The sequence below is a fragment of the Zootoca vivipara genome, chromosome 2 (genome assembly GCF_965207765.1).
Source record: "Zootoca vivipara chromosome 2, rZooViv2.hap1.1, whole genome shotgun sequence".
In the NCBI taxonomy this organism is placed as follows: Eukaryota; Metazoa; Chordata; class Lepidosauria; order Squamata; family Lacertidae; genus Zootoca; species Zootoca vivipara.
This window is the reverse complement of record NC_142584.1, coordinates 99,088,435-99,101,207: the sequence shown is the minus strand read 5'-3', so window position 1 is coordinate 99,101,207 and position 12,773 is coordinate 99,088,435. Positions and strand designations below refer to the sequence as shown.

The window sequence follows — 12,773 nt, the reverse complement described above, 5'->3', positions numbered from 1 at the left end:
AACATCCTGTTCTCACAACGGCAAACCAGATGGCCATAGAAAACCCACAAGTAGAACCTGTGGGCAACACTTGTGCTCCCCACTTGTGATTCTCAGCATTCAAAAGCACAGGAGAGGTAGGACACAGCCATTATGGCCCGATTCTGCTCTGCCTCACTCAGTTTTCAGAGCTTTTTGCAACTGAGATGCCCTTCCATTTTGATCAGTGAATCTAAAACATAAGCAGATGCATAGGAGAAGAAGAGGGGCAAAGCAGGGTGCCCATGAGATGATATTATTTCGACGAAAAGAAAGAAAAGGGAAAACGGGTCAAGGCGATAATGGCGCCCCATCAGAAACAAGAAGGCATTTTTCTCAATTTGACAGAACAAGGGAGGCTGCTGGCAGCCTGGGAGGCGTAAAGCATTGCTTCCTTAATGGCTTCAAGGATGGAATGGATGCAGTACACTGTGAAGAAGCTAGGCCGGCAGAGGGGTGTATCTGCAAATGTTCAATAATTAAGGGACTGAAGGATGACCCGAGGACACAGCAGTTTCCTGCATTGAGTATCTCGAGCTTGGAAAAGCACTAAAAGCTTATAATGCTCTCCACGTGCATTGGAGGAAGAGACACTTCCATAAAAAAAGGATAACATACTGCATGAGTACAAAAGGAAGGAAGGAAGTGTGAGGATTCTCACTCTAGCCTTGCAAACATGAAGCAGAAGAATGTTTCAAGTCCCCTCCTGACACTCTGAGCAAGATGGCACCTTTCATATTTCCTGGAGAAGGAGATGGAAGTGGGTTGAGAGTGACTTTGCTATCAGGCACTTCTGATTTGAAGGAGCAGCTTGATAGAGCATGCTCTTCGTGAGCAAGGAGGCACACATGCCAAAAACCCACCACCACCCCCAGTAGGTGTGAGAGCGCTCTGGGCTATCTGCAGCCCCCCTGGATCTCTGAATGTCCTCCGGTGAGCATAGCTCTGGAAATCACGCTTCCTCTTAGACAGACCATGTGTTTTCCACTAATCACATTTCACAGCAACAGTGCAGTGAAATCCTAACATCAGGAATATGCAAGAATCAAATCATGTGGAATCCATGTTGATTGAGGTTGAATCCTGACAAGACAGAAGTACTGTTTGTGGGGGACAGGAGGCAGGCAGGTGTGGAATCCCTGGCCCTGAATGGGGTAACTGTGCCCCTGAAGGACCAGGTGCGCAGCCTGGGAGTCATTCTGGACTCTCAGCTGTCCATGGAGGTGCAGGTTAATTCTGTGTCCAGGGCGGCTGTCTACCAGCTCCATCTGGTACGCAGGCTGAGACCCTACCTGTCTGCAGACTGTCTTGCCAGAGTGGTGCATGCTCTAGTTATCTCCCGCTTGGACTACTGCAATGCACTCTACGTGGGGCTACCTTGGAAGGTGACCCAGAAACTACAACTAATCCAGAATGCAGCAGCTAGACTGGTGACTGGGAGCAGCTGCCGAGGCCACATAACACCGGTCTTGAAAGATCTACATTGGCTCCCAGTACGTTTCCGAGCACAGTTCAAAGTGTTGGTGCTGACCTTCAAAGCCCTAAATTGCCTCGGTCCAGTATACCTGAAGGAGTGTCTCCACCCCCATCGTTCTGCCCAGACGCTGAGGTCCAGTACCAAGGGCCTTCTGGTGGTTCCCTCATTGCAAGAAGCCAAGTTGCAGGGAACCAGACAGAGGGCCTTCTCGGTAGTGGCACCCGCCCTGTGGGACGACCACCCATCAGATGTCAAAGAGAAAAAACAGCTACCAGATTTTTAGAAGACATCTGAAGGCAGTCCTGTTTAGGGAGGCTTTTAATGTTTTATAGATTATTTGATTTCATTTTACTGTTGGAAGCCACCCAGAGTGGTTGGGGAAACCCAGCTAGATGGGCGAGGTATAAATAATATATTATTATTATTGTTGTTGTTGTTGTTGTTGTTGTTGTTGTTGTTGTTGTTATGTTATGGGTACCAGTTGGTTGTGCTGGTTACTGCTCGAAGAAAACAACCACCACCACATGCAGGAAGGGCCTTTAGCATGCAATGGAGGTGAAGTTGAAGTCTTGGAGAGCCACTGGCAGTCAGTGCAGACAATACTGAGTTAGATGGACCAATGATATGACTCCATTTAATGCACCTTCCTATTACTGCTAGCAGTCTAAAACTTTTCTAAATAAACAAATACTGGTCCAGATAGTTCAATGGTCCAATTCCACATGAAGCAACTTCCTATGTTCCTAAGTGGTGTGACAGCAGCAGATATTCACTGCCTCTAGCATTCAGTTTGCTGTGTATGTAGAATTTCTAATTAGGAAAACATGAATCTGCAAAGTTGGCCCCCTGACACATAAAGGGAGCTTTCATGTAAAATATGAAAGCAAATGTTAATGCATATGGATGTTGTATACCCGAAATATGGTGTTTTCCTCCCCTGATTATTATTCATTCATGCGAACTGAACTCAGCCAGTATATAGAGATGTCAAGTGAGCTATCTGACAACTTGTAAACAGTTATAGATGCCGTGATGATCGGTCGCAGAGATTAATTAGTACGCCAGAAGACTTAAATTTTTTGGAAAAAAAACTAATTAACTGCCAAAATATTGATTCTTTTAACAAAGATATTATATAATTGGAAAATAGCACTCCCTAATTGAAATTTATGACCTCTGGAATGAGAAAAATGACACAAAATAATCTAATGACTGAATACTGTAGGATAAGTACTCCCCCATTCCGCATTAGTCTTTTTATTACCTTCTTACTAGTTTGTCGCTTGGAAAACACCCCTCCCCCCAAAAAAAACCCCCAAGCTCCTGAGGCAACGTAAACTCACTCAGATGAATTGTTATTTCTGTGCGCTATAATATGCCACAATCCTCCAAATTCATTCTCTGGGTCAGCCCACTGAAAGCTATTCCAAAATAAGTGGTGTGAGGACTTGAGCCTTTAGGCGCGCGCGCACACACAAAGATTGTCATAAAGAGTTAGGTGAGTAAGAAGTGTTTTCTGCTGAATCAGACCAAAGACCCACCTTGTCCTGCATCCTGTTTCCCACAGGGACCAATCAGATGCCTCTTGGAAGCTTACAAGAATGGCCTGAAGGCAATAACCCTTCCTGGCTGTTGCCTCTCAGCAATTGGTTTTCAGAGCTACGCTACCTCTGAACATAGAAAGAGTACAGAGATCTACAGTGTCGGAATGTAGAAACAGAACATAGAGACACACTGCTTCTGACCAAAAAGATTCCCTATAGGCATCGTTCTATTGGGAAGTTTTCGATATTTGATGTTTTCTTACGTTTTTTATACTCTGTTGGAAGCCACCCAGAGTGGCTGAGGCAACCCAGTCAGATGGGTGGGGTAAAGGTAAAGGGGCCCCTGACCATCAGGTCCAGTCGTGTCCGACTCTGGGGTTGCAGCGCTCATCTCGCTCTATAGGCCGAGGGAGCCGGCGTTTGTCCACAGACAGCTTCTAGGTCATGTGGCCAGCATGACAAACCTGCTTCTGGCCAACCAGAGCAGCGCACAGAAACGCCGTTTACCTTCCCGCCGGAGCGGTCCCTATTTATCTACTTGCACTTTGATGTGCTTTCGAACTGTTGGGGGGGGGCAGGAGCTGGGACCGAGCAACGGGAGCTCACCCCGTTGCAGGGATTCAAACCGCCAACCTTCTGATCAGCAAGCCCTAGACTCTGTGGTTTAACCCACAGCGCCACCTGGGTCCTGGGTATAAGTAATAAGTAACCCACAGCGCCACCTGGGTGGGGTATAAGTAATAAATCATCATCAACAACAACAACAACGATAGTTGTTAAAAACATATCCTTCGTGAGTTTGTCAAATCCCATTTTAAAGCCATCTAAATACTTCTTTCTCAAAGTTAATAGAACAACAACAACAACGCTACTGCAGAGGTTCTCAAACGTTTTTCTTTCTTTCATGGACCATCTGAAAATTGCTGGGTTTTTAAGCAGACCACTTAATAAACCCCTTTCCTGCCATGCCAGCATTGTCAAAACAGTGTCCGTAGACTAGGCCTCTTAGAAGGACCCTATTAACTGGTGCTTCTTCTTTTTAATCATAAAAAAATCAATAGACCGCTTCAGCACCATGTTGAAAAAAGCGCAGGCCCTAGGCCAGGTCTTAATATTTCTGTGCGCTATAATATGCCACAATCCTCCAAATCCATTCTCTGGGTCAGCCCACTGAAAGCCCTGGTCAAAACAGCTTGAGTCTCCACTGTTAGAAAAAAATAAATCAAGTGCAGGGTTAAGTATGGGTTCCATGACCTTTTCTGGAGATGACCTCAACAGAATTCACGAACTGCAGTTTGACTACCTCTGAACAGCTGCATAGAAAGTTCCCTTGCACCAGGTTCGACTCCTGCTCCATCTGACTGGCAGCAGCACCTCAGGTAGAGGCCTCACATCACTGGTCACCTGCTCCCTACATCCAGAAAGGAGAGATGGCTGGGGGTAATGATCTATGCTACCTGAGCTGCAGAATTTCTAATCATGCTATTTACACAAACTGCAATAATTTCATGGAAGACAACAGGCCCAATCCGCCTTCTATTAGTTGTTACAAACTCCCATTGAAAGAAATGGGAGTTGTTAGTTGAGACTCGCTTTGGTTTCTGGTGGCCCACAATCACAACGAACCCTGATCTGGTTTGGGATCTCAGGGTGACACGACAAAAGAACAGGGCACAGTTTACTAACAAACTGGGGCATAAAGCCTGGAAACTGCTTTGAGCATGGTGAAAGCATTTACAGAGCCGGACAAAGTTGCCTAGTAGGCCTACAATTTGTGGAAATATATAGTTTAGGGACATGTTTGGACCCACAGCTTGCCTTCTCCAACCCAGTGGCCACCAGAGGTTTTGGACTACTTCTTGCATCAGCCCCATCCAGAATGGGTGATGGGGGCTCTGCTCCAAAACATCTGGTGGGTACCAGGTTGGGAATGATGGACGGGTCCAACTGTCTGCTTCAAAGCAGGATAAAAACCACAAAGTTGTTTTAGTTTTAATACTGGATTAACATTTATTGGAAAATGTTTCAACAAATTCTGTCTCTTTGTTGTTGTTTAGTCGTTTAGTTGTGTCCGACCCCATGGACTAGAGCACGCCAGGCACACCTGTCCTCCACTTCCTCCCACAGTTTGGTCAAACTCATAGAATCATAGAGTTGGAAGAGACCACAAGGGCCATCCAGTCCAACCCCCTGCCGAGCAGGAAACACCATCAAAGCATTCTTGACATATGCCTGTCAAGCGTCTGCTTAAAGACCTCCAAAGAAGGAGAATCCACCACACTCCTTGGTAGCAAATTCCGAAGACAGCTCTTACTGTCAGGAAGTTCTTCCTAATGTTTAGGTTCATGTTGGTAGCTTCGAGAACACTGTCCAACCATCTGCCATCCCCTTCTCCTAGTGCCCTCAATCTTTCTGTCTCTTTATGTGTGTGCAACTATGAATAATTCCTGTTGCTGGAGATTAAGTTATTCTATGCACTCTGGAGGCCAGAGAGCTATCTTCACATCTGTGTCCCCGGGCCTATATCACAGCAGCAGCACAGGCTCCTTCTGTCTCTGGGACATATGTGCACCAATTATGATAATGCCTGTTCCTTCGTCCTGCTGCTCACCTACTGCCACACCCTAACGGCTCTTCCCAGGAAGAAGAGTAGGAAGAAAGAACTCTGGGATTTGTAGTTCCTGAGAGAGCAGGTCATTTGGTGAGAAGCCCTACTGAGTTGTTTGCCCCTTCTCACAATGTTAATCGCATGGCGGAAATAGTGCACTCTATGAGCTGGAGGGTGATGTAGTGGGGAAGCTACTCCACTAAAAGAAAAAGAAAAAAACAAACCAATGCAAAAGTATGGCAACCTGAATTTAAGACTGGAAAAAACTGAACGAAATGGAAACAGACAGATTCCTCCATCCCAACCTTGGATTGGTCCATTCTGTGCACATGGAGACTCCCCCTTTAGAATCTGAGAATTGAAATTGCCACTCTTGTATTATACACACACACACACACACACACACACACACACACACATACAGAAGAAATTAATTATGAAACCAAAATACAAAAATGCAGAAAAATACAAAAATACAGAACTAGAAATAGAAAAAGTAAAGGAAAAAAATACATCAAAGAAAAAGAAAGAAAGAAAAAATATTTACTTCCTTCAACCACTATACAGTTCCTATAATCTCATACCTTGGTTGTCTGTAATCATTTTATACATTGTGGAGAGACAATTTGTTTACCTGTGGAGTTTTTAATCTAGGCTAAAGCCAATCATAATTTTGGGAACATGCTTTCCTCATATAATTTGCAAAGACATTCCATTCTCTCCTGATTTTTCCACTTGGTTGGTTTCATAATAATTCTGTTAGTTTTGCCAGTTCGAGATGCTTACTTAATTTTAATAACCATTCTTCTTTCTTGGAATTGTGTTGCTTTCCCAGTATTTTGCAATCACAATCCTAGCGGCAGTTTTTGCATATAGAAAGACTCTTTTATTATCTTTTGGGATGTCTGTTGTGAAGATGCCTAGTGAGAATAACTCTTGTGTTCTTACCTCGTAATAGCTCTGGACGGCATTCATGAAAGCTTCATCTGCTACAATCTGAGTTTCTCCATTGAGGAAGGCTTGGAAGCGATCCTTGACGGTTTGGAGGTTCTGTTTACTTATCTGAAAAACCAATTAAAATGCAAAATGTTATTTTTATAGAAATGTCATTAAGATCAGCAAAGAGGTAGAGTAACTTAAACACACGATCAGTTATTATTATTACTCTTATTTACAAAAGGAGACAAACTGAATTCTGTTATATGGAAAAGTATGCAAACAAGCCACATTTGTGTATATTGTACTGTGTAATTTGTACTGCTTCCCCTAACCATTAGGAAAGAATAAAGAGACTACGAATGACTGTGAAGTCCTATCACCACTGAACATGGGAAATCCGGCCTTCTCCAACAATGGAGGTATAACATAGCCATTGTGACTACTAGTCATTTATAGTCTTATCCTCTGATGAAGTTGACCAACCTTCTTTTAAATCCACCAAAGTTGGTGGCCATCGCTACATATTGCGGGAGAGAATTATGTAGCTGAACTATGAGCTGTGTGAAAAAGAACTTTCTCTTGTATGAATCTTTCCATCTTCCTCTTCATTGGATGGCCATGGGTACTAATATCATGAGAGAGGGATATGGACAGGGAAGAAAGTTGATTGAGTCAAAGCCACCTGATCCACACTTATCTTGATCCCACAGGCCTCTATTTATGCCCTTATATTTGTCTTAAGGTGATGGCAAGGTGACAGTGAGATGATGGGGAGGTGTTGTGTGGGGAGTCAGGGAGTGAGGAAATGAACAAGGAACCACGGCGGAGCTTAAAAATTATGAGAGTAAAACTACAAAACACAATGCAATATATTTGCTGTCATGCCTGAAAATGTTCTGGGCTTTGTACTAAATTGTCATGCAAACAACATTTTAATTTGTATCATTTTATTTAAAACATCCCTGCACAGTTTTATGTTCCAGAACAAAAATTTTTTTAGGGGGGTGGGGACCCAACATTTCCCAATGACAACAAAGAGTGGGTCCATTTTAATAGGAGTTTGGTTAAACTGTTTTGAAAATGAATGATGTTGGCTGACATTTCTGGAGACTTTTTGCTCATCTTCACTATGAGAAATAAAGCTTGGGATTTTACAATCTGTAGCGTTGTTTGTTTTCTGAAAGACTATACAATTTTAGCTGTACTGGAGTAAACCAGCAATGCACCCTTGCATCCTGTATGTGTCTCTAGTAATCCTTAATGGGGTTATTTTATAGATTGCAAAACAGCAGGAGCTTATTGATCTCCCCCACCCCCTATTTCAACAGCAACCATGGCTGCTGAGAGCAGAAGTCAATTCCTAAGAGGAAATTAAATTGCTTTAATATTCCATTTAGCTTTTGCAGTGCCGCGGTAACAGCTGACTGGCAACAGCTCCCTGTCTGTTACAAGTCTGCATAAACAAGGGTACATATTTGCATTCAATCATATGGGTAAAAAGAGAGAGAAGGAAATCAAATACACATTCTGCGATTTTTACCATGTGTGTACCCATGTTTGAATGCTTTCAATCACAGCTCCTCTGACTGGGTAATTGTGATCCTACTGCCTACAGAAAAATATTCTGGGCAAGGGTTACACCTTTGCCAAAGCTGTTCCTTTCACCCCCACAGATGTCTTCTATCTGTTTCTGCTTTTATGTAGCCCAGTGCCAGTTAAGAGGTCCTTTCTCCTGCTCTCATTCTCAGATGGATTCCCTTGGCTGCTCCTAAACAACTATTCTGACCATCAACTCAGCTAAAAAAGGTAAAGGTAAAGGTACCCCTGACCATTAGGTCCAGTCGTGACCGACTCTGGGGTTGCGCGCTCATCTCACATTATTGGCCGAGGGAGCCGGCGTATAGCTTCCAGGTCATGTGGCCAGCATGACAAAGCCGCTTCTGAGCGAACCAGAGCAGCACATGGAAACGCCGTTTACCTTCCTGCTGTAGCGGTTCTTATTTATCTACTTGCATTTTGACGTGCTTTCGAACTGCTAGGTTGGCAGGAGCTGGGACCAAGCAACGGGAGCTCACCCCGTCACAGGGATTCGAACCGCCGACCTTCTGATCAGCAAGTCCTAGGCTCAGTGGTTTAACCACAGCGCCACCTGGGTCCCTATCAACTCAGCTATACAGCTGCAAATAAAATGTTTTAAATATGTTGTAAAGTGCAATATTCAAATGTGACACTGGATGGCGACAGTGAGCTATGCCAAATTCAATGTATTTTTCAAAACGTTTTTAAAAGAGTATTTTCACAGCGTTTTTTTAAAAATATGTGTGTAGATTCCACCCATATTGTGAGCCTGCTAGCCTTGCTCTATGGATCAGGTTCTGACTGGGCAGGGATCAGGTTCTGACCTCCCATCTGATGTCCCATAAGGCAAATCTTTCCCTTGGAAGATCAGCTCATGGGACAAATATTACATTTTTACTAAGGTCCAGCTGGATATAGAGAATAAGGTTGTTTCTAGCACATGCACTTGATGGATTTTATGCCTAACAATTTTTTTTACTACAGCTAGAGGACACATACAGTAGGTTACGACACCTTCTGCACCCTTTTGGAACCCACTCCAGTACAAACACAACCAGCCACGCGGGAGTCGCTTGCCCATGTTGCAACTCTTCGTCAGTTGGTGGTCAGGTAGGAAAGACCCATAGAATTGGCTCTCTCCTTACATCGACTTGTACAAGAACTTAAGAAGAACATGCTGGATCAAGCCAGTGGCCCGTCTAGTCCAGCTAACTGTTCTCACAGCGGTCAAACAGATGTCAATGCGAAGCCTGCGAACAAAACACGAGTGTATTTGGCAATAAAATCGTTGAGGGCAGAATCTAGCACCTTCAAATGCACCCACTTTCCAAAGATGTAAGGAATCAGACTGTACATACAATGAAAGCAAAATGAGATTGTGTTACAGTCATATGCTCTAAATTAAAGGATCCAGGGATATATATATATATAGTCATACCTCAACATCCGAACGCTTTGACTTCCGAAGGTTTTGATTTCTGAAGTCGATAACCCCCGGAAGTCTTTGCACCGTGCGCGCCTGGCACATGCGTTCTGCACCTGCGCAGAGTGGCGCGCACGGTCGGCGCATGCGCTGAAGCGATACTTCGACACCCGAAAACCTCAGCTTACGAAGACGGCCGCGGAACGGATCGTCTTCGTAAGTCGAGGTGCCACTGTATCTCCTCTAAGCTTTAATTCAATTTGCATCTGGGTTCGTTGCTGCACACCAGCTGACTGTGAGGGTATATACACAAGCTTGTTCTCTGAGATCATCATTCCTGCAAAGTATATTCAACTAAGATTTTGAAAGGCCCATGGCAGCACATTTCTCACTTAGTTACCTTCAATAATGTGTTTACAAATTGCATCAAAGCAAGCCAATGGAATACTTCCATTGCTGAAAAATGGGGATGAAATCAATGCTATACATCAGTGTCCTCTCTCTGCAGTTCTTTTTACAGGACTCTGAGTCAAGTCTAGCATTCACTGGTGCCCATGTACAAGTTCAGTAGAGTTACTGATCATAAAAAAATATATGCCAGCAAAGACATGAGAAAGATATGTTGTTGTTGTTTAGTCGTTTAGTCGTGTCCGACTCTTCCTGACCCCATGGACCATAGCACGCCAGGCACTTCTGTCTTGCACTGCCTCCCGCAGTTTGGTCAAACTCATGTTCGTAGCTTCGAGAACACTGTCCAACCATCTTGTCCTCTGTCGTCCCCTTCTCCTTGTGCCCTCAATCTTTCCCAACATCAGGGTCTTTTCCAAGGATTCTTCTCTTCTCATGAGGTGGCCAAAGTATTGGAGCCTCAGCTTCACGATCTGTCCTTCCAGGGAGCACTCAGGGCTGATTTCCTTAAGAATGGATAGGTTTGATCTTCTAGCAGTCCATGGGACTCTCAAGAGTCTCCTCCAGCACCATAATTCAAAAGCATCAATTCTTCGGCGATCAGCCTTCTTTATGGTCCAGCTCTCACTTCCATACATCCAGAAATACAGAATACATTCCATACATTCCATACATACAGAAAGATATAACAAATCACAAATGTAGATTTAACAGTATAATATAGCATTTGCATTTTATTGATTTTTATAAGCTGCACTATTTTGCCACCAGCAATGCATATGGGGTAATTAAATTATGTGTCAAGAAAACGGATTCCAGATTAAATAAGGATTTGGAACAACAGATTCCACTTGCAGAATCCAGCCTCTTTTGCAAAGCAAGCAAGCAAGCACCATAGGATGGTTGAACATTTGAATGAACAAACCAAGTAGAGTTGAGTGCTTTAAGAGGCATGGAGCAGCAACTCACAAAGACTCTTATTGCTCATAGAGAGAGAAGACGTAATGTAGTCTCTGACTACATTTTCAGTCTTTGCCTAGAATTGCCTGGAATTTGTGGCACATGTACGATTTCACACAGGCTAATGGTGACAATAGCTGATCCCCATTGTTTACTGATGTCTACTGGGTACTTAATAAGCAGTGAAGACCGAACTAATAGGTACACAGTTTCATGCTGAGGGTGGTGTGAATATTTTATTACTTTGCAGAAGCAGCAAATTCAGGAATAAGCAGGGCAAGTTAACAAGCATCTCTTTTCATGGTAGCCTTTACACCCAAAGAGAAAGCTTGGACACAAGCTATGTGTTCCAAGCCAAAGGTGATTGTTTGGTGGGTGTACAATAAATGTCAGAGTCAATTACATATCTGCCAAGTTCTCCCTTTTTTTAAGGGAAATTCCCTTATGCTGAATAGGCTTCCTCATGAGAAAAGGGAAAACTTGGCAGCTATGGTCAATTAGAATAGTAAATTAGAAACAGCAACACCGGCTACTGGTCTGCTCCGGGGACAATTCAAAGTGCTGGTGCTTACCTATAAAGCTTTCCACCAACCTGTACTTTATGCTCCCCATATGAGTGTCTCCTCCAGATTCCCCCCTCCATACCTGAACTTAGGTGGGTGACGGTGACTGGACAGAGGACCTGCTCATTTGTGGACGCCACACATGGAACATCATCTCCAGGGAAGCTTGCCTAGTGCTAAAACTATCATCCCGGTGCCTGCTTAAAGGCATTTTCATTTTTCCAGACATTCCAGCACTTTGTGGGAAGGACCATAGCTCAGTGGCAAAGCATCTCTTGTGTATGTAGAAAGTCCCAGGTTCAATCCCCCAGTATCTCCAGGAAGGATTGGGAGAGACTCCTGCCTGGAACCATGGAGAGTGGCTTCCTCTCAGTGAAGAAAACATTGAGCTAGATGGAACAAAGGTTTGCGTCAGGATAGGGGCAGCTCCTGGCGCTCCTAATTGTTGAATGATGGTTCAACCCCTCTGCCGAGTTTATGCTGTTGTTCTTTTTTTTTTGGTATATGGAATTTTATATGGCTTTTTATTTGTTTGTTTTTGTGTTATGACACCCTAGCAGCATTACCAAATGGTGGCTACAAGTTATGAAAGCAAACACCATCATGAGGATACTTTTCTTTCATGGGCAACTCATTATATTCAGTTTAATTTGGTTCAAGCAAAATAAAGTATCAATTTTGGCAGGAACAAATTTAGCACAGCAGAAAAAGTGGAACCAATTTTTTTTTAAAAAAACCCATAAACCCACCAATGCAGGAAGCTCTTTTTTTTATAAATCTTTGGATAATATATGTTATATTGGTCTGTAGGTGGCCAAGGACCAGGAATGAAAATCAGTCAAGTGAATACAATTGGTATTTGTTCTTATTGTTCTTGTAGTTCTAAGTCTGCAAATGATACTTTTTGGGCAATGTTTTCTTGACATTGAAATGAATGTAACATAAATAGTTACATAAATCACCTAACATACTATTTGGTGACAACTGAAGTGCAGCAGAACAGAAACAGCGCAGGTTGTGACAAACACAAGTCAGAATGGAAATTTCTGCCTTCTTACACCCCTGCTTCTCACTGACCTTGCTTTGCACCCCAAGTGTTTTTGCCAGGCTTGACTATGAACTCTGATATTGCCTCTTGCTTGTTTGGATGGAGAGTAAAAAGCGTGTGTGGAAAGCAGCCGGCTCAGTGCTGTCAACTTTTCCTTTTTTTGCAGGAAATTCCCTTATTCAGTGCCCTTACTTTCATATCCGGGAG

General features: G+C 43.5%; 1 protein-coding gene across 3 annotated transcripts in view; it reads right to left on the bottom strand.

Annotated features, from left to right (window-relative positions):
- CADPS (calcium dependent secretion activator) overlaps positions 1-12,773 on the bottom strand; it is a 384,452-nt gene that overhangs the window by 292,780 nt on the left and 78,899 nt on the right. For all 3 annotated transcript variants that reach the window (XM_088662501.1, XM_035106762.3, XM_035106769.3), the window contains exon 2: positions 6,596-6,709. In XM_088662501.1, coding sequence (XP_088518627.1) covers positions 6,596-6,709 — 114 coding nt within the window. The remainder of the gene's footprint in view (positions 1-6,595; positions 6,710-12,773) is intronic.